Here is a 27,512-nt window from a genome sequence, read left to right on the forward strand (position 1 = left end):
GAAGTCGGACGCTTAACCGACTGCGCCACCCAGGCGCCCCAATTGAAAAGTAATTTAAAAAGCTGGAGTACTTACACCATCTGATTTTGGAATTAGTCTAAAGCTCCAGTAATAAAGGCAGTGTGGCACTTGACAAAGTGATAGACACAGAGCACAAAAGCACAGGACAGAGAGTCCATAAGTAGACCTACACATACACATTCAATTGGTCTTCAACCATGTCGCCAAGGTAATAGAATGGGGAAGAGGGTGGTTATTGTTTCCCCCTTAATTTGTTTTGTTTTCAGCAGGTGTTCTAGAACACTTTGATACCTCTATGAAAAAGCATTAACCTCAACCTTAGCTTTAAACCACCCACAAAAATTGCTTTGAGCCTAAATGCAAAAGCTAAAGCTATTAGGCTCCTAAGAGGAAATACAGGAGAACATGTTCATGACTTTGGATTAGGCAAAGGTTTCTTAAACCAGCTAAAAAACCATAAGAAAAAAAATTGGACCTTAATAACACAATAAGGAAATAGGCAAAAGATCTGAATAGCCATTTCACTAAAGTGGATATGCAATTGGACAACAAGCACATGAAATACTCACGAGATATCTTGGAAATGCAAATTAAAACCACCATAAGTCACCACTCTACAACTACTACAATGGATAATTTTTTTTAATGACGATGTCAAGTGTTCACAAGGGGAAGAAATAATTTGCAGTTCATACTTGCTGATGGGATTGTAAAATGGCAATACCACTTTGGAAATCTCTTAAGCAGTTTCCTTTAAGTTCCCTATATCTACCCAGCAATTCTACCACTAGAAATTTACTCAAGATCTGTAAAATACATGTGACCAAGGTGATGCATACAAAAATGTTCATAGAAGCCTTGTTTGATTGGTTTTTTAAACTTTAAGTTTTATTTACTTATATTTATTTCTTTTTTATTTATTTCTTTTTGAGAAAGACAGAGAGTGTACAGACAGGGGAGGGGCAGAGAGAGAGGAAAGGAGAGAATCTTAAATAGGCTTCACACTCAGACTGACCTAGGGATCAATCTCACAATCTGGAGATCGTGACCTGAGCTGAAATCAAGGGTCAGGCGCTTAACTGACTGAGCCGCCCGGGCACCCAGAAGCCTTATTTGTAATGGCCAAAAAACTAGAAGCAACCCAATTGTTCATAAACAACAGTGAAAATAGGTAGACAAATCATGTATATCCGTGCAATGGAATACTACCCAGCAATATGCTGATAGCAAGTATTAATCATTATACCGAACAAAAGAAGACAGGAACAAAAGAGAGCATACTATATAATTCCAATTTACAATAGCAAAGGCTAAGCTATTCAATATCTTCATGAGGTTCTGGTTTCGCAAATGTATATATTTATCAAAACTAACTGAACTGTATACTTAAAATCTATGCGGTTTATATGCAAATTATGCATCAATAAATAAAATTAATTTTATCCCGCATATGTTTAAGTGCACTGCGTTGTTACATAATGTACTCAGGAAGCACATGCAATGTAATAGAATACATTTTGAAAAAGCTTTTGTATCTCTGTGTCTTTATAGTTGATTCCTTTTGTAATCCCATAAATTTTATTTTACATGCTTAAAAACATTACTCTTAGATAGGTTTCCCATGAGTGCTAGTGGGTTTAGAAAAATACTATGCTAGAGACAAGACTTTGCAGCTAGTTGTCTAGTTCCAGAAGCTGTCATCTTAGTCACAGCAGTGAGGAAAAGGAATTCATGAACTTCATATTCTCTAATTTGGTCACAGATAGACATTAAACTGAAGCCAGAAGCTATAAGCCATGATTCCCTGTTTTCTAAGAAGTATTAAAAGGGTTTTTTTCAGAAAATAATCACTAACTTAGCCATTATGCCTTGTTAGCAATTAGGAAAAAGATTAGTGAATAATTACATATTAGTTAGCATACATTTAAATCTACTTATATTTTGTCTTTTGTCTTCTACAATGATGCCCTGCCAGTTGAAGAATAATCAACTCTGTTTTCTTTCTTCTTTAATCTGAATCGATCAGAAACACCTCACTTAAATTGCTAAAAAAGAAAGATGACAAATCATGGAAGCCATCTAAGAAACTTAGTTTTACACTTTCTTATAATGTCTTGAAGAATAAAAAAAGCAATGAGAACAACATCGACATTATCATGTATAATATAAGAGAAAATAATCATGCATGTGCTTTATGCACTGTGATTATTTACTTTTTCATACTTTACTATTGCAAAAAGTTTGCTCATATTTAGACATTAAAAAGTTACATGCCAGGTACCTAAAAACAGTCTCTTTGGTGAAAGCATTTTAGTAAGTGTCATCTTATCACACTGTTGTCACTTTGCACTGGGTGAAAAGAATTCACACGGAAAGAGAAGCTGGTCAGTTGAAATAATAAAGAAACATGTACTTAAATTGATTTTTGTGGTAACTACTTCATAGATGATGACCAGTTGCCAAAGCTATTTATTTCATTTTTACTTTCCTTTTAATCAAGGCGCTAAAGACTGAGACTTGCAGAATTATTTTTTAATTTTCCCTTAACAAAGTAATATGTCTGGCTATATATACTATACATCTAAAAATACATATTTTGAGTCCATATGTTGATGTCTGCTCACCACCAAAGCCAAAGTATTTCCTGTAACATAGTTTGTAATGAGGATTCCAAGAACTGCTACTTGAAACTTGTCGCCAAAAATATTTGTTACAGGAAATCATATTTGCTAGAATGTTTGTTGCAGAAAACTGTAGTTTGTTCACCCAAAGTTAAATAACATGTTTTTTTTTTTATGTTTATTCATTTATTTCTGAGAGAGAGCACAAGCAGGGGCAGGGAGAGAGAGAGAGAGAGAGAAGGAGACACAGAATCTGAAGCAGGTCCAGGCTCTGAGCTGTCAGCACAGCGCCCGAGGCGAGGCTCGAACGCACAAGCTGCAAAACCATGATCTGAGTCAAGTCAGATGCTCAACCAACTGAGCCACCTAGGGGCCCTGCATGGTTTTTTTGTTTGTTCGTTTTTTTACTAAAAGTTGATTTTACCCCTAAATCTTGAAATAATTGATTTATTATGATCTTGCTGCAATTAGCCCAAGCATGAGTGAAACCATGGTAGATTTTCTTAAAATTAAGAACATAATTAAAAGCCTACTCACTTGTAGGATTTACGTGTAAAAAAAAAAAAGGATTGAAAATCATTTTCAAAACTCATTTTGCCTATGACAGTGGTGTCCCATGTCTTACAATGGCCTAAAGAGGTCATTGCAAGGAGTGTAACATCTCTGATGGCTGTAACAATTCTTCAAGGTGTAACTACCAGTACCTAGTTAATAGCTGGCAAATAACAGGGAATTTAAAAAGTAGTTAAGGGGCGCCTGGGTGGCTCAGTCGGTTAAGCATCCGACTTCGGCTCAGGTCATGATCTCACGGTCCATGAGTTCGAGCCCCACGTCAGGCTCTGTGCTGACAGCTCAGAGCCTGGAGCCTATTTCCGAGTGTGTGTCTCCCTCTCTCTCTGACCCTCCCCTGTTCATGCTCTGTCTCTCTCTGTCTCAAAAATAAATAAACGTTAAAAAAAAAGAATGAAAAGAAAAAGTAGTTAAAAGGTAAATATGACACGTCTTAATAACAGCTTTCTAAACGCTGTGAACAAGTCATGAAGTGTAAGTCTCATTCCTCTGAAAATTGTGATTCATTTTAAGACTCCAAAATAGAGAGAAACTTAAAATTTTGAAAAAAGAACATTTGGAATTGCAATATACATCCATATTGGATTTTATCAGGGCAGATGAACTATTAAGAAACAAAATTTTATGATGTTCAGGAAAGATAAAAATTCAAGAAATGCAAGTAAGAAAGTGTTAGAAGGCAAAGTAACTAATATCTTTGTAGCCAGAGAATTTTAATAATTTTGGCTTGTGTTCCTAATCTCAGACTGCTAGACCATACTTCCATAGCTCCCAGAATATAAAACCAATTAAGATTCATTCTGTGTCATTTATATTCAGTCCAAACTATACTATTTAGCCAAATGTTTAAATCTGTTTACTTCGCTACAAAGAAAAAAAAAAATCCTTCGAAAAATCTTTGAATCTATCATCCATTAGCTGCCAAGCAGCTGGTCAAGAAATTCTCAACAGTCCAAAAACTTTCAATTTTAGAAGCTATTCTAAGTCAAGAGCCTTGCTTGGAAATTCAACATATCTGGAAAGTATCCCAACAATGGAACAGATGAACTATTTCTTTTTTCCTCCCACTTAGCTACAGGCAAAATCTAAAATTATAAAAATGATCACCACCCAATCCTTAACACATTATGATGCTGGAAATCACAATAAAACAAAACAACAACTGCATTCCTTCCAAATTTTCAGATTTCTCATTCTCTAACATTTGTGTAAATTCCTCCCAAATAGAATCTTAAACAACATTCATGAGGTAAATAGCCTTATATTAGGGCTTTATAGTCTCTCATATACATTTAGCAATTCCTTTAGAATTCTTTTAGAATTCTTTTCAGCAGGTTGCTACATAGCAATCTCAAATTTTCCCATTTTATTTTCAGCGGGGGCTTATCTTAATCTCTGCATGATTATTGATATGTTTAGGACATTTACATTCAATAGTTTGGCTTCGATCCACCACCTTATTATTTGTTTTCCGTTTATCACATCTGTTCTTTGGTTACTGAATTTTTACAATTGCATTTAATCTCCACGATTGGCTCATTAGCTATAATTCTTTATTTTTTGTTTTAGTGGCTGCTGTAGCGTTTGCAACATACTTCTTTTATTTATCACAGTCTACCTTCAAGTAATATCCCTTTCACTTATACTGAAAGAGCCTTATGCTTCCGTTCCTTACCCACCGCTCATTGTCCTAAAGGACTTTGTTTCTGAATATGCTACAAACGCCACAAGTTTTTATTGTTTTTCCTTTGAACAAATAGCTTTTAAAGAATATCTAAACGTTAGACAAACTGTCATGTATTGACCCACCTACCCATCATTTCTGGCATTTTCCATTGCTCTGTATAGATCCAAACTTCATTCTGGTAGCTGGTATTATTTTACTTCTGCTGTGAGAACTTTCTTTAGTATTTTTTGGAATGCAGGACTATTGGGCATGAAATCTCGCAGCTTCTGTTTATCTGAAAAAAACCTCCATTTCACTTTCATTTTTGAAAGAATTTTCTGGGTACAGTATTTTAATGGACAGGGTTTGTTTTTTGTTTTTTGTTTTTTTCCTAGTACATTCAAGATGCCACTCCATCATGTTCTGGCTCTCAAACTTTGTGACGAAAAGTGGACCGGTTTTCCTATCCGTGTTGCTATGCATGTAATGTGCCCTTTTTTTCCCTCTGACTGCTTTTAACATTGTTTTTCTTTATTTGTGGTTTGCAGCTCTTTGATTTTTCTGTACCTTGCTTTTTGTTTCTTTCTTCCTTATTTCTTCTACTCGGGTTTTTGAACTTGTTGGATTCCTTGACTTAAAATTTTCATTATGTTTAGGACAGTTCTCAGCCATTTTCCCATAGGTCACAGATGTTTTATTCATTTTTTATGTGCTTTATTTTGGATAGTTTTTATTGCTACATTTTCTGCAGTGTCTAATCAGTCAACCACAACCAGTAAGATTTTTATTTTAGATATTGTCATTTTCATCCAGATGTTTCATCTGGAGAGATAGATAGAAAGACAGACAGATTAAGTACCAGAGACATCGCTACAAGCATGAAACCTACAGACATCACAATGACTCTAAACCCTTATCTTTCTATAATAACACTGAACGTAAATGGACTAAATGTGCCAACCAAAAAACATAGGGCATCAGAATGGATAAAAAAACAAGACCCATCTATTTGCTGTCTACAAGAGACTCATTTTAGACCTGAGGACACCTTCAGATTGAAAGTGAGGGGATGGAGAACTATTTATCATGCTACTGGAAGTCGAAAGACAGACAGATAGTTAGACAGAAAGATACATATTCCATTTCTCTTCTTGTCACATTCATGTTTTCCTCTTATCTTCTTGAATTTATGCAGAAATGTAACGAGTATTTTTTTTTGATGTTTATTTATTTTTGAGAGAGAGAGAGAGTGAGCATGTGAGGGACAGAGAGAGAGAGAGACACAGAATTTGAAGCAGGCTCAAGGCTCTGAGCTGTCAGCACAGAGCCCGATGCAGGACTCAAATTCGAGAACCGTGAGATCATGACCTGAGCTGAAGTTGGACACTTAACCAAATGAGCCACCCAGGCGCCCCTGTAACAAGTATTTAGGATCATGATCTGCCAATTGTATTATGTCTGCTAGTTTGGTCTGTTTTTATTGACTGATTTTTTTCACTTGCTTCTTTGAATGCCTGTTAGTTTTTTATTGGATGCTGAACCTTCTGGCTGCTAGATTTGGCTATACTCTTTAATAATCCTGGATGATGTTGTGGCATATAAGTAAATTACTTGGAATCAATTCAATCTTTTTGATGTTTGCTTTTAAGGATTGTTGATGTGGGTAAAGTTCAGTATTTAATCTAAAGTTAATTTAGAACTACTACTAAGGCATAACCCTTTGGAAGATTCTCCGTAACGGACTGTGTATTAAACTCTTTCCATTTGGTAGGTGGGAACACTGCTTACTTTCAGCTCTTTGTGAGCACAGGCACTTATTAGGCTTATCGCTTTTCAGTCAACACCCCCTCTGCCCCTCTTCCTAGCCTTGAGGAATTTCTGGTTGTGCCTGTGCAGATCAGAACTCAGTGAAAGACCCTTTATAGATCTTAGGGATTCTGACTCCTTGGATTCTGATCTCTGACTCCTGAGCTCCTTGAGACCACTGGGATCTACTCGAGTTCCTCTCCCTATGCTGTGTTTTAGAAGTGGCAAGCTGTGGCAACCAGAGAACCAACCCTCCCTGTTTTCCAATACCTGTAAATCATTGCTTTATATATTTTATCTAGTTTTCTAGTTGTTTAATTCACAGGAGTAGATCTGGTTCCTGTTATTCTGTTATGGTCAGAGGCAAAAGTTCTAGCTAACTAATTATGATTTCAACTGATTTTATTTCTATTTTCCTGTCTTTTAAAAATTCAGTTTAGTCAGTAAATTTTTATTAAATTCAGTTTAATCAGTAAATTTTTATTTTTGGAATTCATTATTTGTATTTTCCAAAATTTCCCTTTTCATTGTGCATAACTATTCTTTTTGAGTTAGAGTGATTTTTGTTGTTGTTGTTGCTTAGTCTAACTCTTCCATTTCTTGAGAGGCTGTTGACTTGTTCTTTTTGAATTTCACTCCTGGTAGCTTATTTCCTTCTCTTATAATTTTGTGAGGCCATTTTAACAGCCTCTTTCTTTCCATCAGTACCTCTGTGCCCTGAATTAAGAGCCATGTGTCCAAAGATGATTGGTTTTACCTCATTCAAGAGTCCTAGTGCCCAGGAGGGAGTCATGTGTTTTTATTTAAGTTTGATTCCTTCTATGGTTGAGGTTGATGCCTCTCTTTTAAATCTCTGTTGTATCAGGATTGTAGTTTAGACTGTTTCTGAGTGCTTTATTTTTTTATTTTATTTTTATTCTCAGGTTAGTTAACATACATATAGTCTTGGCCTCAGGAGTAGAATCCAGTGATTTATCACTTACATCTAACACCCAGTGCTTTACTTTTTTATTGAAGACTTTCTCCAGTGGCTCAGGTTGGGGTAGGATGTAATAGATGGGTTGCACCAGAACAGGTCTTCTGAGCCTAAGATCTCTCCATCATTGCTTGGTATTCCCAGTCCCTAAGTTAATACCCCTGGCCTCTCCTAAGAACCTGTACTCAATTCTCCATAGGAAGAGGGTGGTGCCCTTACCCTATGCTCCTTGCTTGGTTCCTCCGTCACTGGCTCTATCGCTTGCTGCGAAGCTCCATGCTTCTTATGCTCATTGCAAGCTCCAGCTTTGGGATACTTCTAAACCATCTCCTTTAGCAACAGCACACTGATGGGCACATTTTGAGCTCTGGATTCCGTTACCCATTCTATCTTTTCTTCCTTTCAGAGATTCCTCGGAGATTTCAACTGTACTCCAAGGACAAGACAGCTTGTGTTCCTGGATGGCGTTTATGTGAGTTTGTGTCTAATCACATGTACACATGAAACACATGATATCATAATATACAAACATTACATAAATGCGTATGTGTGTATATCTATATAGATAAATATAGATACAGATATGGATAGAGATATTGTGATCTAAGATCTTGATCCAGTTCAAGAGTAATTTTTCATCACAAGCCATCCAAATTATTTAGGTGACTTTACAGTAGCCAGAGTTTCTGGTTCCTGTTATTCTGAAAAGTAAGTCCCAGTATTTGCAAATTTTAATTATACATTTGGGGCAGAGTACATTATTGGTGGTTTTTCTATTTGTTATTTTGCCCCCTAACTCTCCCTTCTTCTCCTCTAAGATGTTAGCTAGGACCTTGTTCTCTCTTGCCTTAGGTATGGTTTATACTACAGGGCTGAAAACAGAAGCTTCCTGAAAACAATGCATTTCCCCCCCTATCTTTTGTGACAGTCTGGACCAATTGTAGGATTAAGCTAACAATTTTAAAGAAGAAATAAATAGAGGCAAATACCTTTCAAATCAGAGATGAGGGAGGTAGGAGAGACTAGTCCCTTCTCTAGGGCTGATATTAGGAGAGAAAATATATGGGTTCCTTACTCTCCCAAGGAAAACACCCCTTTAGAAAGCATAGTAACATTGCAGCAGAGGGGACAGATTTCTATAACTGACAGTTGGTACAGACATTGAACAACTAAATGCTCAGGGACCTAGCTAACTCCTTAACAACTAAGAAAAAATAGGAGAATGGGCTAAGCCCCCCTCCTATTGCTTCTGTTTGTATCTTCTGGCTTAGACGTGCAGCAGGCACAAACCATGGGTTGTATTTATCATTGTAACCCCCATTAGCTCTGTGACTAAGGCAACGTCTTTAAGAAAAGCAGAATGCTTACTGTTGACTGGTATCCAGTGAAATTGCTGTGCAGTCATCGCTCCCGTTTTGTGTTATGCCTTCTTTCATCAGTGTTTTCACAGAAAATTAAGAGGCTGCATTAAAGATTGCTAACACTATACTTTCTTGAAATCCATTCTGAAATCCAGTTTGGAAATTTTACCAGATAATCAACTATGCTATTCCTTTACTAAAGAAAATATAGGGGCGCCTGGGTGGCGCAGTCGGTTAAGCGTCCGACTTCAGCCAGGTCACGATCTCGCGGTCCGTGAGTTCGAGCCCCGCGTCGGGCTCTGGGCTGATGGCTCAGAGCCTGGAGCCTGTTTCCGATTCTGTGTCTCCCTCTCTCTCTGCCCCTCCCCCGTTCATGCTCTGTCTCTCTCTGTCCCAAAAATAAATAAACGTTGAAAAAAAAATAAAGAAAATATAAACGAGCCTATTTAGCAAACAGTGTTCCCAATATTGTGCCCATAGGATTTTAACTTCTAGAGGTGATTGAGTGATGACACGGACAGGCTAATGTCATTGAAAGATTTTCACTACATTTCTCAAGAGAAGAAGACAGATCACGCTATGCAGGACCACATGGAAAATACCAGATTTGGGGCAGGAGACAGAAGCAGGAGCAAGGGAGAAAGCTTAGGCCAGAGCCATTATTGGGATTCTACGGGAAAGGCAAGGCAGGGTAGGGCAAACAGGTTAGACTTAGCTACTTTGGGCTATAAAGGTCATCTCTAGTTGCCCAGTACCTGGGCTGATTTAGGGCACAGCATACCGTGGCTGGTGTGTTAAGAGCTGGATAAGGGGTTGGTTGGGGTATAGGCTCTTGGGGACTGGCCAGTTTGTAGATGAGAGGTGTGCTCCCAGCTGAGGCCTTTGCTAGCTTTAAGAATTGGCTAGCTCTGAAAGGGCTCCATGAGCAGCAAGACTTTCAAGATGTCAAAATATCACAGAATATGGAAAACAGAAAACATGATTAATACAAGTGGAAATATAAATGTGTGTTCAATAGCTCTTGAGGCATAACCTGAGGATTGAGAAATAGCCCAGGAAGGTGGACAATAATAATAAGCTTGTACCATTATAATTGGCATCGAAGTTTATACTTTTCTCTGATATCACTTAGTTTATAAATAAAACACTCCATATGATGCTTCCCATAAGAAATGTTTTAATGTATTATGAACAGTGTTTGAATTTTATGTTATGACAAGATACATTGGATATGTCTTTAACTGAACATTTATGCTACCTAGAAGTTAAATTAAAATTACTATATTCATGAGCATTATTTGAAGAGACCTAGGAGTGAGCAGGAGAAAAATTACATTATGCAAATATCTATTAGAATGGCATATATTTCTTGTAACAGAAATTTTAAGTTCATGTTAACAATGAGTCAGGACCAAAAAAAAGGAAAAAATAAGCCAGGATATACTAAATCTCTTAGGAAGTAATGACTGTTTTTGCTGGTAGGAAAAATAAAACTTTATGAGCAAATTTTATTTGGTAGTCACAAAATAAGTAGGATGTAGATGGAACTATATTTCATTCTCCTGTAAACGAAGGAGATCATATTCCCGATTACTGCTTACGACACAGGAAAAATATTCTACTTCTCTATAATAGTCTGATAGCTTCTGGAAAAAAATCCTTATCAATTACAAGTTTGTGACCTGTTCATTTATCATCATAAGTCCACCATTAAACTAGTAAGCAAAACAAACCCAAAAAAGAACCTCCCCCCCCAAAAAACCCAAAACAAAAAATAAAACACAAACACACACACACACACACACACGCACACAAAATTTTAAAAAATTAAAAGTTTTTAAGATACAAGTTATTCTAATGCCTCAGAAAGAGAGAGAAAGCTGTGAATGAGAACAAAAGGAAATATTAAAGGAATTAGTGTAGATTTTGGATAGAATCAACTAAACCAATGTGAACAGACATACCTAAAAGGCACTCAGAATTGCAGGAAATGACAATGTGGTCACAGCAGGCAGCTGATGCCCTTAGCAAGATTTCTAAAATTGCTACTTGGAACACTTGAATTCTGTAGCAATTAATTTTAGAATAATTTAGATTAGATCATTCTAGTATCTACAGTATTTCTATCAAGTCAAACTTTTCAAAGCAAATCCTCTTCATGACATAACTCTTGGACAATAGGTTAGGTTTTCACATAGTTATTTGGGCCTTTAAGATTTTGAATCTCTACATTATAACTTCAAAACATATTTTAAGTATTCATGTGGTTCTTTTGGCCAATGGAATTACAACTACGAATGCTTCCTCTAAATCATATTATTTCCACCAAGGGTCACCAGCTCAAATGGCTGCAGGGGGTGAAGAGAACACATGAAGATGTGACTAGGGTAACAGAAACGAGCCATTTATATCTGCACCAAGTAGAACACTTGCTTCCCTGCACTGTACAGACCAAACCCAGAACCCCCCCCATGGCGATTTGTCATTAGTTCATTCACTACCCCGCTTTACATGCCACCACCATGAAAGTTGCAAGGAAGGTTAATATCAAAGAGCAACCCTTCATCCCGAAGAACTATATACTCCTAGAAGGGTCAATAATGAGATTTCTAATGCAGGGTCTCTGACTCAGAATAAACACGGTCACACAAAGTAATGGTGAGGGAACACGTGAGGATATTCACACACTTTTTTTTATTTGAATGGCTTTATATCATCATATCGCATAAGAATCTTTAATTAGCCTTGTCTAACCTCAGCTTTCACCAGTAGCACTAAATTGAGTAGTCCTGTCCTTTGAATAGATAAGCCTCAAGAACAATGCAAGAATCAAAATGCATAATCTACTACATTAAGAGCATTTAGGATTGTAGGTAATAAAATTTAAGGACATGACTGCAATTAGGACGCATTACCAGTCTCTAACATTTTTAAGTTAATCTTAATTCACTAAAAAATAGTGATTGAGTAGTGCTATATGCCAGATACTATTCTAAGTACTGGAAATAAAAACTGAGTAGAACTCCTTGAGAAGCTCATCAAATGAATTTATCAATGCAATGATTTATATGTAGACAATTGATACTATAAATAAACATCGTATAGGATCAAATTAGGATAAATTTTGTAAAGAGATGTCAATAACTATATTTTTCCTTTTTCTCTATTCTCTCACAAACCATGTGTGTGATCTTGGGATTAACCATACCTCTTCTTGGTTCTCATTTTTATTTTTTTAATGTTAACTTATTTATTTTGAGAGAGTGAGTGCAAGCAGGGGATGGGGAGAGAGAGAGAGAGAGAGAGAGAGAGAGAGAGAATCCCAAGCAGGCTCCACACTGTCCACACTGTCAGTATAGAGCTGGACATGGGGTTCAGTCTCACAACTGAGATCATGACTGAGCCAAAATCAGGAGTTGGATGCTTAACCGACCGAGCCACCCAGGTGCCCTATCTTCCTATTTTAAAAGAAAGATAATAGTTTCCATTCTGAATGCTTTGCATGGTTTATTGTAAACATCATATAAGGCAGTGAATGTAAAAGCACTTCAAAAAGAACAAAATATGGGGCGCCTGGGTAGCTCAGTCAGCTAAGCATCTGACTTTGGCTTAGGTCATGATCTCACGTTTCATGGATTTGAGCCCCACATCGGGCTGTCCGCTGTTAGCACAGAGCCCACTTCAGATCCTCTGTCTCCCTCTTACTCTGTCCTTTCCCTTTTCACACACACTCTCTCTCTCGAAATAAACATTAAAAAGAACAAAATGCTATGAAAATGTAAGAGAATATTCTCAATGGTTGTTTCTTGCTTTGGTTTTCACAATTTACATCTATTTATATTATGTATCCATTAACATTATTTATAGTTATTTTTAATTCTTTTCTTTTGGACTTTTATAGTAGACTTAGAATTTACCCACCGCCATTATAGTAATAACATATTATTTTTATCTCTATATTTACCTTTATCAATGATTTGATATATTCTTATGGTCCTGTGATGATATAATTTGTAATTTTTTTTAATTTTTCATTCATTTTTGAGAGAGAAAGAGAGACAGAGTGCAAGAGGGGAAGGGGCAGAGAGAGACGGAAACATAGAATCTGAAGCAGGCTCCAGGCTCTGAGCTGTAAGCACAGAGCTAGATGGGGGCTCAAATTCCCAAACTGCAAGATCATGACCTGAGCCAACGTCAGATGCTTAACTGACTGAGCCACCCAGAAGCCCCTGATACAATTCTTATATAATTAATATGTGACACTGATTTCAATATTTTCAAAGTGTCTCAGTGACCAAATCCTAATGAGAAATTAATATGCTTTTGCAAACAGAACATTAATATGTTTCATTTATATTTAATGAGTTCTAATATGGTCACACTGTGCACTCTACAATCATTTCTGCCTCTACATAATACAAATTGGATTCCTTCCAAAACACATTAGGCCATTTATGCTGTTTGTTGTCTTAAAATGTTGCATTTGCCAATTACCTCCTAAAATCCAGAGTTTGCTTTTGTTTACAGTCATTAAATGTACCTCAGCATGTCAACGTTGCAGTAAATAAGGTTCTTCTTTTGTTATATTTGCCAAATTTTGCTAAATGCCGTAGCAAAGTTTAAAAAAAAAACAACAAAAGATAGTAAGTAAAAATGAATCTATTTATCATTTCTTTTCTCATATCAAGAAAAATAAAACTCATAAGGCTCTAGAAATTATGCTATGACTCTGAGGAGATAAATATATGGGTAAGAGAGTTAGGGTATTGAGGCAGGAAAGAATACTAGACATTTAGGAATAGGTGCTTTTCTATATCTTTTTGAGCACAGTGTTTTCCCCCTGTTCTTTTGATATATTATATTAATATGTTTTCTGGGTCGCCTGGGTGGCTCAGTTGGTTAAGCGTTCGACTTCAGCTCAGGTCATGATCTCATGGCCGGTGAGTTCGAGCCCCGCGTTGGACTCTGTGCTGTTAGTTCAGAGCCTGGAGCTTGCTTCAGATTCTGTCTCCCTCTCTCTCTGCCTCTCCCCCACTCACTCTCTGTCTCTATCAAAAAATGAATAAACGGTAAAAAAAATATATATTTAATATGTTTTCTGAAGAGGCAGTAGAATATGAGTACCGAAGTCATACTGTCTAAACAAAATATGTTTTTCTCTTCAGGATGTTTTTATTCATGAACAGAAAACTATAAATAGCAAGTTGCAAATATTGTTTAAAATTACATGACATGTATTCTTAGAACTAGAGACTGTAAGTATGAACTCAGATCTCTTCAATGTTTGACTATCTGACACCAGGTAGACAGAATCAGTAGTGTCTCCTTATTGCCATTCTCATAAATCTTAGTCATACTAAATAATCCCATAGCTTCAGCTATTAATGCTATACCTGCGGATCCCCAAATCTATCAGTCAACATTTGCCTCTCTCTCTCTATGGTAAGATCCACATTTTTATAAGTGAAGAAGACAATGACTGTCATGAGAACATTGAAGCCTTTCTTTCCTAAGTCAAGAGTCAGCACTCTCTCTGCCTGGAGATGTCCCCACGGAAGAGCACTTTGATAACAAAATTATGGCAAAGAAGAAATTGGTGTTTAACATTCCTATTGCAGTTGCTTCCCTGTTTCTCTTGGATATCTCTCCTTAAAAAACCTAACACAATATCCTAAAGATTAACTAGACCTCCTCATTATTTTAGTACCTACCTGTTTCCTATTTTGTCATTCATTGCAATATTTCTTAAATAGGGCACTACAGACATTGTGAAAGGGATGTTTATTTTGCAAACACAGATGCTTAGATTTGTAGTAAATTTTAGAGGGCATACAGTCTTTGTCCTCACTATACAAGAAGTTCTGTTACATTGTAGAGGGTTGGCACCTATCTTAACTCATTCCAGCAACCCCGGCGTTTAGCTCTAGTACCTGCTGCATAGAAAGGATTCAGAGTTTGTTATTAAACTGAATAAATGTGCTGATGATCGGCAATCTAGCTCCCTGGTGTAATCTTATTAGATCACACAACAAACTATTGGAATTCCGTTCTTGGATTGCTTTTCCCATCTACAATCCAAGTTCTTCTAGTTCAGGGATCTAGTCTTTCTCACCAAGTTGATTACTTTCTTGTCTGTTGAAATTAATCAGACGTCAGTATTGTAAAGTGCAATGGGGAAAAAATGGAAATATAAGATGTAACAGTATTGAATTGTTGGAAAGACAGAAGAATATTAACACTAAAGCGGGGCGATGATTCCAGCTTCTTGAACTCGTCACACCAGTTTTTCCGCGAACAGGTTGCCTTAGCAGCTTCACGGAACACCGCCCTCCCAACCCCGCCCACCTCCCCGCCCACCTCCCCGCCCCTCGGGGCTCCTCGCTCTGCACCCTCCTACTCTTTGCCCTTACTTCCGCCCCATCCTGCCAGCTGGGACCTAGAGCCCCACCGCCTCTGCCCACACTTACATTGCCTGACTGAAACTACAGCATAAAATAACTGTATTTAGAAAATTCTTCCTCCATACCATCCCTTCCTTAGTCTTAGAGCTTTAAATGCAAAAAAAGTAGCTCTTTGTAACTTGGAGGCTCCGCCTAGCACGAGGAACAGAAGCCCATTTTCAGGCAGCGCCTTGGACAACAGCATCTTTGGAGGCCCCCGGCTTGCGGAGGGAGACGTGGACCTGAGTGGGGAGGTGGCGACGCTGCCACCGCGGAGGAAGTGGGATACCCGGCGGAATTGGCGGGAGGTCTGCGGGCCGGGTCCACCATGTAAGTGTTTACTGACCCCAATTCCAATCCCAATCCCAATCCCTGGTCCCGCTGCGCGATTTTAACTGTCTCCGGATCTCCTCCTCAGGTCGAAGGTTTCCTTTAAAATCACGCTGACGTCGGACCCCCGGCTGCCTTACAAAGTGTGAGTAGCGGGGCCGCGGCGGGCCGGGCGGGACTAGGCTGGCTGGGTCCGAGCTTTCAGATCCTCTCCCACCCGAGCAGGCCGCATCCCGCCGCTTTCCCTCGCCCTCGCTCTTCCTGGAGCCTGAGAGGAGGGCTCCCGTGCCCGCTCCTCCGAGTGTCAGCTCGCCCCGGCGCGAGGCCGCCGGGCTGTGTGACGGGAACGACTCCGCCGATAGTTGACCTCTCTAGGGACTCCCCGGCTGGGCGATGGAACGGGAGGACTGAAGACGGGCCTCAGATGATCTGCTGGGGTCCTTAAACAGTGCCTGTCAACTCATGATTGGAAAGGCCTTTTACCACTTTGACCAGCTGTTACAGGAAGTAGGGAAGACAACCCAATCCAGATTCGGAAATTACTTGAACGTTTTATTACTGTCCGACTGCTGATCTCCAGTGTGTGAGTGACTCAGCCATCGGGTGTCACAAAGTAATGAGCCTCAAATCATACAGTCTGTACGTTGGGATTTAGTAAAGAATAATCAGCAGGAGTGGCACATGCAGAACCTGGGCAGTTTGTCCATGCGAGTCCCTTTTTTCTTCTTTAGCAGGTGTAGGATGGTTTGGCCCAGGTTTAACTACATACTCCCCGGGAACTTATTATGATTTTCGATAAACCTTATTGAGGTTATTGCTACAAAGAGCCTCGTAAAATGCAGCAAAGGCCAAGACTTCAATAGGATTTTAAGCATACGCAATGTAATCAATATCAGGGTCTGCCTCACTGAACAGTAACAGTTGTCATCGCCCTGAGTGATTTAGTTACCTGTGACCCATGCAGCTTCTGGCCTTAGGCTTTTTGGATCCTTTCAGTTCCAGATGGATCTTTTCTTTTTTTTTTTTTTCTTTTTTTTTTCACCTTGTCTTAAATATTCATGACCACAACCTGGCACCTTAAGATCTTCAGTAACTGCTGCAGCTCTAAAGTGGCACCTTCAAGTCTTCTCTTGTGGCTGACCACACTCTCTTCTTGTATATCTCTTCTGTAAAAAATGTTTCTTTTAATTCGCTGATCAGACTTCTTTCTAAATCTGCCACTACCCTCTCCCCCGTGCTTTACGCCACTCCTTTCCTTTTTACTCTCCTAGAGGCCATGGTCTCGTCACTCCCTGGTGGTCCATTCCCATCACTTCTGGTGTCTTCGTCTTCCCAGTATGCTTTGCTTGGTGACACGCCGAGTCTGAACTCCACCACTGTGTTCTCTGTGTGTAGCTGAATGTTTTTAGAGGAAATTAGACAATTAGTCTGATGTAAAGTTCCTAACTGTGCCCAGTAGTGCCTAACACTGTACTACATGTCCCAAGGTTGCTTGTTTTCCTGTATTCCCTGCAAGGATTTTTAAGAAATTTCTATTCACATTTTCTACATTATTTTTCCTTTTTCTGAAGCCATCAGAAAAAATTCATCTTTCCATCACCACATGGACAAAACCTACTCGTATGTATAAGCCCATAGTTTCTGTCCACCATCTTATGACAAAGGAAAACACGACTCTGTTCCTATGAAAAGCCAGCTGTTGTAATTCTTGGGCTCTGGATCTCTTTATGTTAGTCTTCTCAAGATTAAAGTAGATAGACTCCAGAGATCCCTCTCTCATCATCTTTGGTTTCTCCCTTTATGCTGGATTATTCTCATCCATGTGTAAATATTCTAGAAAAAAGTGAGAAGAAGGGAGGGGGAAAGGACAGTAGGACAGTAGTAGTATCTGTAAGAGTGCCTGGAACATTGTACCAGTTCAGTTAATATTGGCAACTGAATGAATTTAATAGGCATACCTACTCTTTGGTGTGTATGTAGTGTGCAGGTATATATAATATATACATGTACGTATGTGTGTCTGTAAAATATGTATAACGTGTATGTAGGAGTAATATTCTGGTTTCTCTTCAAAATAAAGGGTAGCTAGTACTTTCTCTTCAAAATAAAGGGTAATTTGTAGGAAAACAAGATTTAACTTTTTTTAATGTTTATTTCTTTTGAGAGAGAGCTTACATGTTGAGCTGTCAGTGCGGAGAGCAGTGAATTCCCATGAATCCTGAAATCATGACCTCAGCCAAAATCAAGATTTGGACACTTAGGGGCGCCTGGTGGCTCACTTGGTTAAGTGTTGACTTCGGCTCAGGTCATGATCTCACGATTTGTGAGCCCCATGTCGGGCTCTGTTTTGATAGCTCAGAGCCTGGAACCTGCTCTGGATTCTGTGTCCCCCTCTGTCCCTGTTCCTGCCCCACTCGCATTCTGTGTCTCTGTCTCTCTAAATAAAGACTAAAAAAAAAATAAAGTTAGTGAACATAGTGTACAATCAACGTAGACAGCCTCACTAGACCGCTTTGTCCAGGAGATTTTTAAAAAATTCTTCTTAATTCTTCTTTTGCAGACTTAGTGTTCCTGAAAGTACACCTTTCACAGCAGTCTTAAAGTTTGCGGCAGAGGAAGTAAGTATAGAAATTGGAACGACCTGTATGGAATGCAATTTAGTGTCTCTCAAAAGTCTTTATGTTTTGCATGCGCTTTGACCTGCCACTTCTGTGTGAATTCATTACTAGGTTTATGGTATCAAAAAGTTAAGCCCAACTTACCAGATGTAAATGGAATGGAAGTTAAGACACAGATACAGAATGAGTTAAATCGACACATGTATTTTAATGCAACCATTGGAAATTCAGGAGAAGTTTTACTGAAATTGGAAGGTTTGGTGATCGGGGAATTTTTTTTTCTTTCTTTTTTTGTTTTTTTGATGTTTATTTTTGTGAGAGAGAGGGAGACACAGAATCCAAAGCAGGCTCCAGGCTCTGAGCTGTCAGCAAAGAGCCTTACGCGGGGCTTGAACACATGAACCACGAGATCGTGACCTGAGCTGAAGTCGATTGCTAAATGGGCTGAGCCACCCAGGTGCCCCAATAGGGGAATATTTTTAAACAGCAACGTTATTTTACACGGCAGTCTGTAAACATATTTTAACGCATGGGCAAGCCTCTCAGTTTCTCTTCTCTTCAAATTTTATAATCTGCAAAATGAGAGTGGTTAACATCTGTCCTTTCTATCTAATTAAGTGATTTTGAATAAAAATATAATAACATTTACTAATAGTTTTTGAAGTTAAAAGTTCTGTACAAATCTGGAGTAACTCAAATCCAAACATTTTGATGCACAATCTCAAAAAAATTTATGGTCACAGAAAAATAATTTTAGTAACTAAGTAAGAAATCGGCTTGCTCCTCAATCCTGCCCTGAACTTGTTATTCATGGGTGGTCAGCCAGCCTGTCAGCGCTGGTCTTGTCAGGGACCACTGACATCATTTATCACTCATTCAGAATTAAACTGAAAAGTGGTAGTACTTGTTTTGCAGTCCATTTTAATCTATTCTTCTCCCATACTGAATAAGTAAAATAAAAGTAGGAAACAAATGTGAATACAGCATCAGTGTTACTTTTTGCTGCACGGGTCACTTGTAGGAAATATTCCTGGTCCTGGGGTATAGCAGATCCCACAAACTGGGACCTTAAGAAGTAGATCCGTTTGAGCTATAATTAATATTTTATTCTTGTGTTTGCAGTTATGTGGTTCTTTGTAAGGCAAAGGCATTGTTGTGAACTTGGTCTTCTGGTGAAAGTACAAATTCATAACAGACATGCAATAGAAAATAAACTTACAAACTTCACACAGCTGCATATATTTATTAAGGTTTTAAGATACCTTGTAACTATTAGGAATCATGGATGTTCTACATTTAAAAAGGTTATGACTTTCAAGCAGCAACGAGAACGTCTTTCACAAGATGAGACATTGTAGGATCTTTTAGTGAGAACAAGAGTTGAGTTGACTTAAACTGAGAGTCTGTTTTAAATCCCTAGTCAAATATCTTTAAAAAATAAGAAAATTCCCCAGTATAACCAAGAATTAATTTAACTAAGTAGTGAGTTGTCAAAAACTGAGAATAGCCTTTTAACATCCTAAATCAGACTTAGAGGGTCTGAGAAAGAAAAGAAATGAAAACTTAGAAGCATGGAGTACATCCTACATACAGAAGAAAACTTGTCAGTAATGTAGAACGAACGTAATAGTTGCTGAATTTTACATCGCGGGTGCTGTTGCCCCAGATTAACTGCCTAACTGTCGTTTCTGCATTCTGAAGAAGGGAAAAATTATGGTTTGTAATGTTCATAAATATGCTGCTGCTATATGGATATAACTAAAAATGCACAGCTTATCTTAAAATGGACATAATCTAAGACTCAGACAAATAGTAGAGTAACTAAAACTTTGTAATACTAAAGTTTTAGAAATCTGAGATACCCTGTAATTGGATTTGGGTATTTGTGCAAATTTTTATTAAGTATTACAATCTCTGTAAATAAGTTTTGAGGTATTTTATTTTATTTATTTTTAATTTTTTTTAATGTTTATTCATTTTTTGAGAGAGAGGGAGAGACTGAGCGTGAGGTGGGGGGGGTGGTGGGGAGCAGAGAGAGAGAGGGAGACACAATCTGAAGTAGTCTCAGGCTCTGAGCTGTCAGCACAGAGCCCGACACGGGGCTGAAATTCCACGAAACGTGAGATCACGATCTGAGCCACCCAGGCACCCCTGAGGTGTCCTAATATTTATGTGTTAAAGCATATTTTGAAGTTATTTTAAGTGAGGTTTATTTAAATTTTTTAAATTCTGGAAAGGACATTTACCATTAAGAATGTACCATATGGACAGTAAAGTTAAGTGTTTATTAGGTACGCAATCCAGTAGTAGGCCGTTGTCCTTATGCATCATTAAGTTTTTAATTTATAAATTAAGCATTCGGTTTTTAATTTATAAATTACAATAAGCATTTAGTTGTTTTTCTTAACTACGCATATGTGACCATTATAAATACCCAGAACAGCATTTCCTAGAGTACTTTTCCCAGACCACCAAACCACCAAAAACAAACAAACCCATGAAAACCTAGAATCAGTGAAAGAGTGTGGGAAACACTTCATTCACCATTTCCTTCTTGGAGCTAAATAAACTATAGTATTTAATTTAGTGTTTTCCAAACTTACTTGATCACAAAACTCAACTGTAATATCTGTAAAACTAATCTATAGCATAGAAGTACTTAATACATATTTGTTAGATAAATGAATGAACTTATGAGGATGTGAACACATTCTGACCACTACTGGTCTCCAGAACATTAAGGGAAGAATTCTCCCTTTAGCTACCAATAAGTTCCATACCACATTTTATTGATTCAGAAAACACCTCTTTTTACACCTCTGGAAGTAGATCAGCAGAGTCTTTCTGTCACTATTAGCCAAGTGGCAGTCACATAATTGTCTAGTTGACATCACCTGTGCACCAAATTGAACTTAGTTGTTATTTCCTGGTGGCATAATTAGACTATTGCAATCCTGTGAAATTTAAGTCAGCAATACATTAAATACAGAGAATTTGAGGAAAGAATTTGAACTTTGGTCTTCCATTAAACACAAGAGAGCATTTATTTGACGTTACTATTTCTACAAATAACTTTTAGGAATATTCTGAGCAATTGTTTTGCTTTTATTTTTGATTATGCAAGAGAATTATGTATGATAAAAGTAATATATCTAAATCTGGAAGAGTAGATAATCATCAGGTCATAAATTCATTGACAGTGTTTTTCCTTTTTTGTACTGCATAAAATAAGGTGCATTTTGCGATCCATGGTGTCCTAGATGCAGTGAAATGCAGTATTTAGAAAATAATACTGTTCACTAAAACAAAACTACAGTATTTTCTTTGGTGACATTGCTTATCCTAAAATACAAATCACATTTGAGGATAATAGAATTTATTATATGTACCTCATCCTTGCTAACCATCTTTTGTAGATTATGTGTGTGTATATACGTGTGTGTGTGTGTATTTTTTTACTTATATACATTTTTATATATATGTATGAAGTTTTTTTTTTCCTTTTTCTCCCTTTTAGTTTAAAGTTCCTGCAGCAACAAGTGCAATTATTACCAATGGTAAGAATTCATTTTAAAACTTCATTACCTGAGAGCAGTACAAGTTGTTTTAAAAGGCTAAATTAATTAAAATCGAGTTAAATACAAAAAAAAATTTATATCAACATAAATGATATACATGATTATAAACACGAAGTCAAGGTTATTGTCTATAATGAGCTCTTTTCAGTTTCTTTAGCTTTTGGTATTGTATAGCATTTTACAGTGTCTTGTGTCCTTACCACTTCATGCCAGATTACTACTAAAAATAACTTCTCCTTTTTTTTTTTTTTTAACAAGGTGTGTTGTTGTTTAATAAGTTGTAGATGCATTTAGAATATGGGAAGTTAGATGGGGGATATACCTTTGCTGTATATAGCTTTTTACTGCTTTCCTGACAGCACACTATTTCTTTTAGGGCTGAAATAATGAGGATTTTATTCAGTTAGATCTATAGTTTAAATTCCGAATACCTTAGAGTACTGGTCAGAAGTGTGATGGAACTAGCCCTGCGAGAAAATACTGAAGTAAGATGAGTAAAGATTGCTAGAAGGTTTTCACTATCTTGCAAAAATAGAAGGTAATACTTACGGGTGCTGGCCAATGGTTCGTATACAGTTAAGATAGCCTAATAAGAGAATATGGGTTTAATGTGCAGTAGCATGATTTAGTTTAGATACACAGAATTTCTCACTCTGAAACATTCTGCCTGTGGTCACATTGAAGTGTTTCTCTACTTGAAAAGAAAGCTAGCCTACTTTCCTGAGAAAGTTTTAGATTTACAAATGAATAGTTGTTACGAAAGTGCTTTGTGTACTTTATCAGGTGTCACTGCAATTTGAATTAAATGATTTTGTGGGCCCTTCTGGCCTTAAGATTGTCTGCCTCAGGAGCAATATCAAAATGATTAATGACATATCTAAGGGGCTTTTGACTTTATTTTACATTGTGTGTGGTGTGATAGAATAAATTATCTTCTGTGGAATTCATCAGCATCGTCTCATTGACAGATGTTCTTATCTAATCCAACAGTGTATGTAAATGCATAATAGTAATGGATCTCAACAGGTAACTTACCTGAAAGATTTGTCATTCATGTTTCTGGATTTAAATTGTTTGGCTTGTGCCTATATACACAGTAGCAGCAAATCTCTACTTGTTACTATTGAACCATTTTCTCTTTAGAAATAAAACAACTTAGATGGTTTTACAACTTATTTTCTAGATGGAATAGGAATAAATCCTGCACAGACTGCTGGTGAGTATCTATCTGAAACCATGAAGACGTGGGTGGGGCTCTGTCTGTCAATTGATAATTCCTTCTAATGAGACTTGATTAGATTTTCTCCAGGCTAATAGCTGTTTTTTTAGGGATTATCTAGCAGTCTTGACCTATGTATCTAAGAGATAATTTGTTTCATTGTGGGTATCAGCTATATATGCTTTGAGCTACAAGAGAAAAACCTCACTAATAAGCATTAAAGGTGTTTAATACATTGAACGAAGAGTCTGAAGGTAAGATTGTACTCTTAGGAGAATAATGATTTTGACCTACCTGTATAAGGTGGTGGTGAGATGGCACCTGGGAAGCACTTAAAAGTTTGAAGCCTTCAGGAAGGGCTAGCTATTACTATTTCAAAGAAGTGCAGTCATTTAAATTTCAGGGGACTTAGTTCACACTCAGAGCTTCAAACTTAGTATTCTACAGGGCTGTGTGTTGATGTCCTAACAAGCAAGCAGAGTAAAAGCAATCCTGAACTTTTTAACAGGTAGTTTTATGCTTTTTAGATGTACCTTTTTTTGGTTTATACTCTAATTGTACCTTAATTCATTACTTAACTATAATTAATTACTTGCATCTAATTGTACCTAATCCAGATGTACCTTTTTTTGGTGTATAGTCTAATTACAGTGTTTTAAAATTAATCATGCTTTAATCTGATGTGATCAATGTGATCTCAATTTGAGTAGTAGTTCTGTCTATTATATACTAAAGTACTAATGTATTATAACAAAATTATATTGCCCTCATAAGGCTTTGAAATTGAAACTCAGCTATAGAGAAAATGAAGAGGGATTTAAAATTGTAATTATTTTTATTTAAATCGGTAGTTTTAAGTATATAGTGTTATGAAATTAAAAAGGTCACTTATTGAAAATCATGAGCCATTTTATTGTGTAGATGCCTTTAAACTTAGGTTTAAAGGTTTTATTTTTTTCTTACTCTGTAAATGTTCAGCAGTTTATATTAATTTGAGTTGCCACTTATTCTAACTTGTTGCCTGATGTATTACTCTTAAAAGTTGAATTGTACACTTTATGGAGCGTGGAGAAAATTTCCACAAGCAGTTGAGCAAAGATAGGTCAGATCAGGTTTCTAAACGTTTGTCATTTGTGGTAATTTATAATTTACTATTTTTTCTGTCCTTAGACACTTTAGCGTATGTTCAGTTAGCAAGTCTTGATGGTTAATTTAAATTACATTGTTGTCTGCTGAGTGTTTGTGTTAGCACTTTCGTGGCTAGTGTTTCTTATTTAAAATTTTCAGATGTTTGGTTGGGTTGTGAAGATTTCAGAGGAATGTTAGGAAGCATGGAGTTAGATTCTGGTGATATTTGAGCTTCCAGACCGACTTACTGTGTAGTACGTTGTTTCTTGTATTAACAATAGTTGTTGCAATGTTTAAGACAACTTGTCATTTTTTGAATACCTAACTTTATGTTTTGTTTGTTTGTGTAGGAAATGTTTTCCTAAAGCACGGTTCCGAACTGCGAATTATTCCTAGAGATCGTGTTGGAAGTTGTTAATACCCGCTACTCGGAACATAGGATTACCTTTCCAAATAAATAAATATTGGTATCGTCGTGAAAGTGAAATCAAGCATTTGAAACACTACGAGAACACCAGTAGTTGATGAAATAATGAAGGGCGACTGTCCCTTCCTGTTATCCAGACTCTTCCTTTGAGGAGGGGCTGCTTGTGCACAGAGGGTGCCATCTCCACAGAAGATCATAGTCTATTGTTGCTACCTCACAACACACACACGTAGTTCATTTGGGGTAAATGGATTATCCAGCTGTGTTTTGTAAGTGGTGGATGCTTCTGAGAACTCTTCCTGAGAACGTTTAGAAAATTAAAGTTGACTAAATCTTCCTACTTGAGTTAAAAACTAAAGGATTATGGATCGTACGTGGCAGTTTGCTTGATAGCATCTGACTTGCAGATTTAAAAATAGTTGAATTCTTAATTGTATGTGGTTTATGACAAAAGGATATAGACATACCGGTGAATACTTAGCTATCTTAACTTTTTATCATTTATGTTTTTTTAACTTTTGAACTATGTCAGAAGTCCCCAAATTGAATTTTTTTTGATCTAGCCCTTAGGCAAAAAATTGATAACCCGCACCAAACAATTTTAACTATGATCTTGCAGAATCCAATACTTGTAATGGTAAAAATTGAGAATAAAGAAGTGTCCTTTGCTGAGTTATGTATCCTTTATCAGTCTCTTTGAGTACAGCCTTTAAAACAGGATCCTTTAAGAAACTCTTGTCTTACTGAGGATGATATTTCTAAATAGCATTCAGGAAGAGAGTATTAGATCTGGAGTTCGTAACAGAGCTCTGGGAAATGCTAATTGGAAATGCTGGTTATTATACTTACTAAAGACCCAACATTTAAGGAAATGTTTAGTCATTCAAGTGAATAAGAAGTCAGGAAGAGAATCTTGGGGAAGCCCCAGTGACCACTTTTCTAATAAGGAGGAAAGAACAGAAGACAGCCGTGAAGGGGAACAGAAGGCTGTAGCAAATGTCACAGAAAAAGCCACCTGGATCACAGAGGGTATGCGGTAGAGTACTGAAGAGGAAAAGAAAATACTTGGCATTGTCAGAAGGAGCAAAAGACAAAGTGAGAAAGCAAAGTGTAGGCTGTGTCAACAACAACTTCAGAATTCCCTTTATGATAAGTCAGTAGTGCAAATCATTATCTATGCAAATCTTTTAAAAGATGAAAGGCTCATAGCGATTCAGAAACAGTGCTTGGCCTGTGATATTCATGATGGTGAGCTCTCTGGAGGCAGGCTTTGTGTCTGTCTTGTCTTTTGAGACCTGGAAATGTAGTAGTCTTTCAATAAATACTTGCTGAGTTATTCATGAATAAAGTATCTCAGACCAGTTTTTATCTAAGTGTGTTTCAGTTATCTTTCCTGTCATAGGCCCTAGGTTTATTAGAGAAAAAACGTACAAGGAAATGCAACAGGGTCGCCATCTCAAGGGTGACATCATTAGTTAAGTTTAAGAAATTAACCAGATATTGTCATATATTTAACAAATGAACGGCATCATTCAGAATTGTAAAGGTAGAAGAATATACTTCTAATGTTTTGGGAGGTTTTCATTTTTATAAGTAAAATTGATGCTCAAAGACCCCTGGTTCTTAATGTTATTAAGCTTCGGTGAACCAGAAATTTATGAATACCCATTCCCTGATTTTTTTTTTGTTTAGATATCCCTCCATCCTGTTTCTACAACAAAATCTGCCTGCTGTGTTACACGAGTTTATGATGTCCTGTGCCATGAAGTAATTTGTTTAATATTTTTGTTCTTTGATTTTGAGATTTTGTCGTAGTAAGTCTTTAAATACATTTTCCTAAGGATCTGGACATCTTGTTATTAAATAAATGTGGTCTGTAAGTTCTGTATGCAGAATGTTTTGAAGTGTCGTATTTTGTAAATGCATAGTTGGTACATAACTAATATCTTACAAAAATACATTTTATCATACCATAAACTGTATTGTCTTCTCTTACTACTTCATTACTAAAGCTCTTAACACACCTGTAGAGCTGGTGTATAATAAATGTTGCAAAACGGGGAGGGAAGCAAGATGATTAATGGCCACAGGTCATAGGAATCAGTATATGCTCCCAAATGCCAGTTCTTTTTCAGGAACAAAAAAGAGATTAATCGTCTAGGTTCCAAACCTAACTGATTATCAGAGCCACCTAAAGAATTAAAAATACGAATGTCTGGAAACCACTGCTAAAGTTTTGAAATCATTAAATCTGACAAGGTGTGTAAGGATGTCTGTTTACTGAAGCAGTCCTGGTGATTGCTGTTGTGCAGCTGTGTTTGAGAATGAATGATAAGCCTACCTTTTCACTTTGCAGATGGACAAAATTAAGTCCAAGGGGACACAGTTCTAGGTCTTGGAAAGTATACATTCCACTTCTTGGTTCCCTAGCAGCTAAGTGCAGAGATACTAGCTAATAGTCTCTCACTGGTAGTAAGCCTCCTTTTAAAGTATTTCAAGTGCAATAGTTGTGGATATTTTATTAAAATTAGTTGAAAGAAAAATTAGTGGGAAGAAAATTCAGTCCCATTTAAGCCACCCTCTCCCCAAATTGAGATAGTAAGAATATCTACCATGTCTTTTACCCAAGGACCTTGAAATATTTATTTATTTATTTATTCTTATTTATTTTGAGAGAGAGAGTGAGCAGGGAGGGGGAGAAAGAGGGAAACAGAATCCTAAGGAGGCCCCATGTTGTCAGCACAGAGCCTG

The 27,512-nt window shown here is 37.2% G+C and overlaps 1 protein-coding gene across 1 annotated transcript; it reads left to right on the plus strand.

Moving 5' to 3' along the window:
- Positions 1-15,695: 15,695 nt before the first annotated feature.
- On the plus strand, positions 15,696-25,433 carry UFM1 (ubiquitin fold modifier 1). The gene is made up of 6 exons (XM_047079034.1): positions 15,696-15,791; positions 15,880-15,936; positions 18,352-18,409; positions 21,927-21,966; positions 23,171-23,203; positions 24,685-25,433. Coding segments are annotated over exons 1-6 (258 nt in total). The 5' UTR covers positions 15,696-15,789; the 3' UTR covers positions 24,753-25,433.
- The last annotated feature ends 2,079 nt before the right edge of the window (positions 25,434-27,512 follow it).

The sequence above is a fragment of the Lynx rufus genome, unplaced genomic scaffold, assembly GCF_022079265.1.
Source record: "Lynx rufus isolate CCGP_SWC_20201006 ecotype Redwood Valley unplaced genomic scaffold, mLynRuf1.p SCAF_1, whole genome shotgun sequence".
NCBI classification, from domain to species: Eukaryota; Metazoa; Chordata; class Mammalia; order Carnivora; family Felidae; genus Lynx; species Lynx rufus.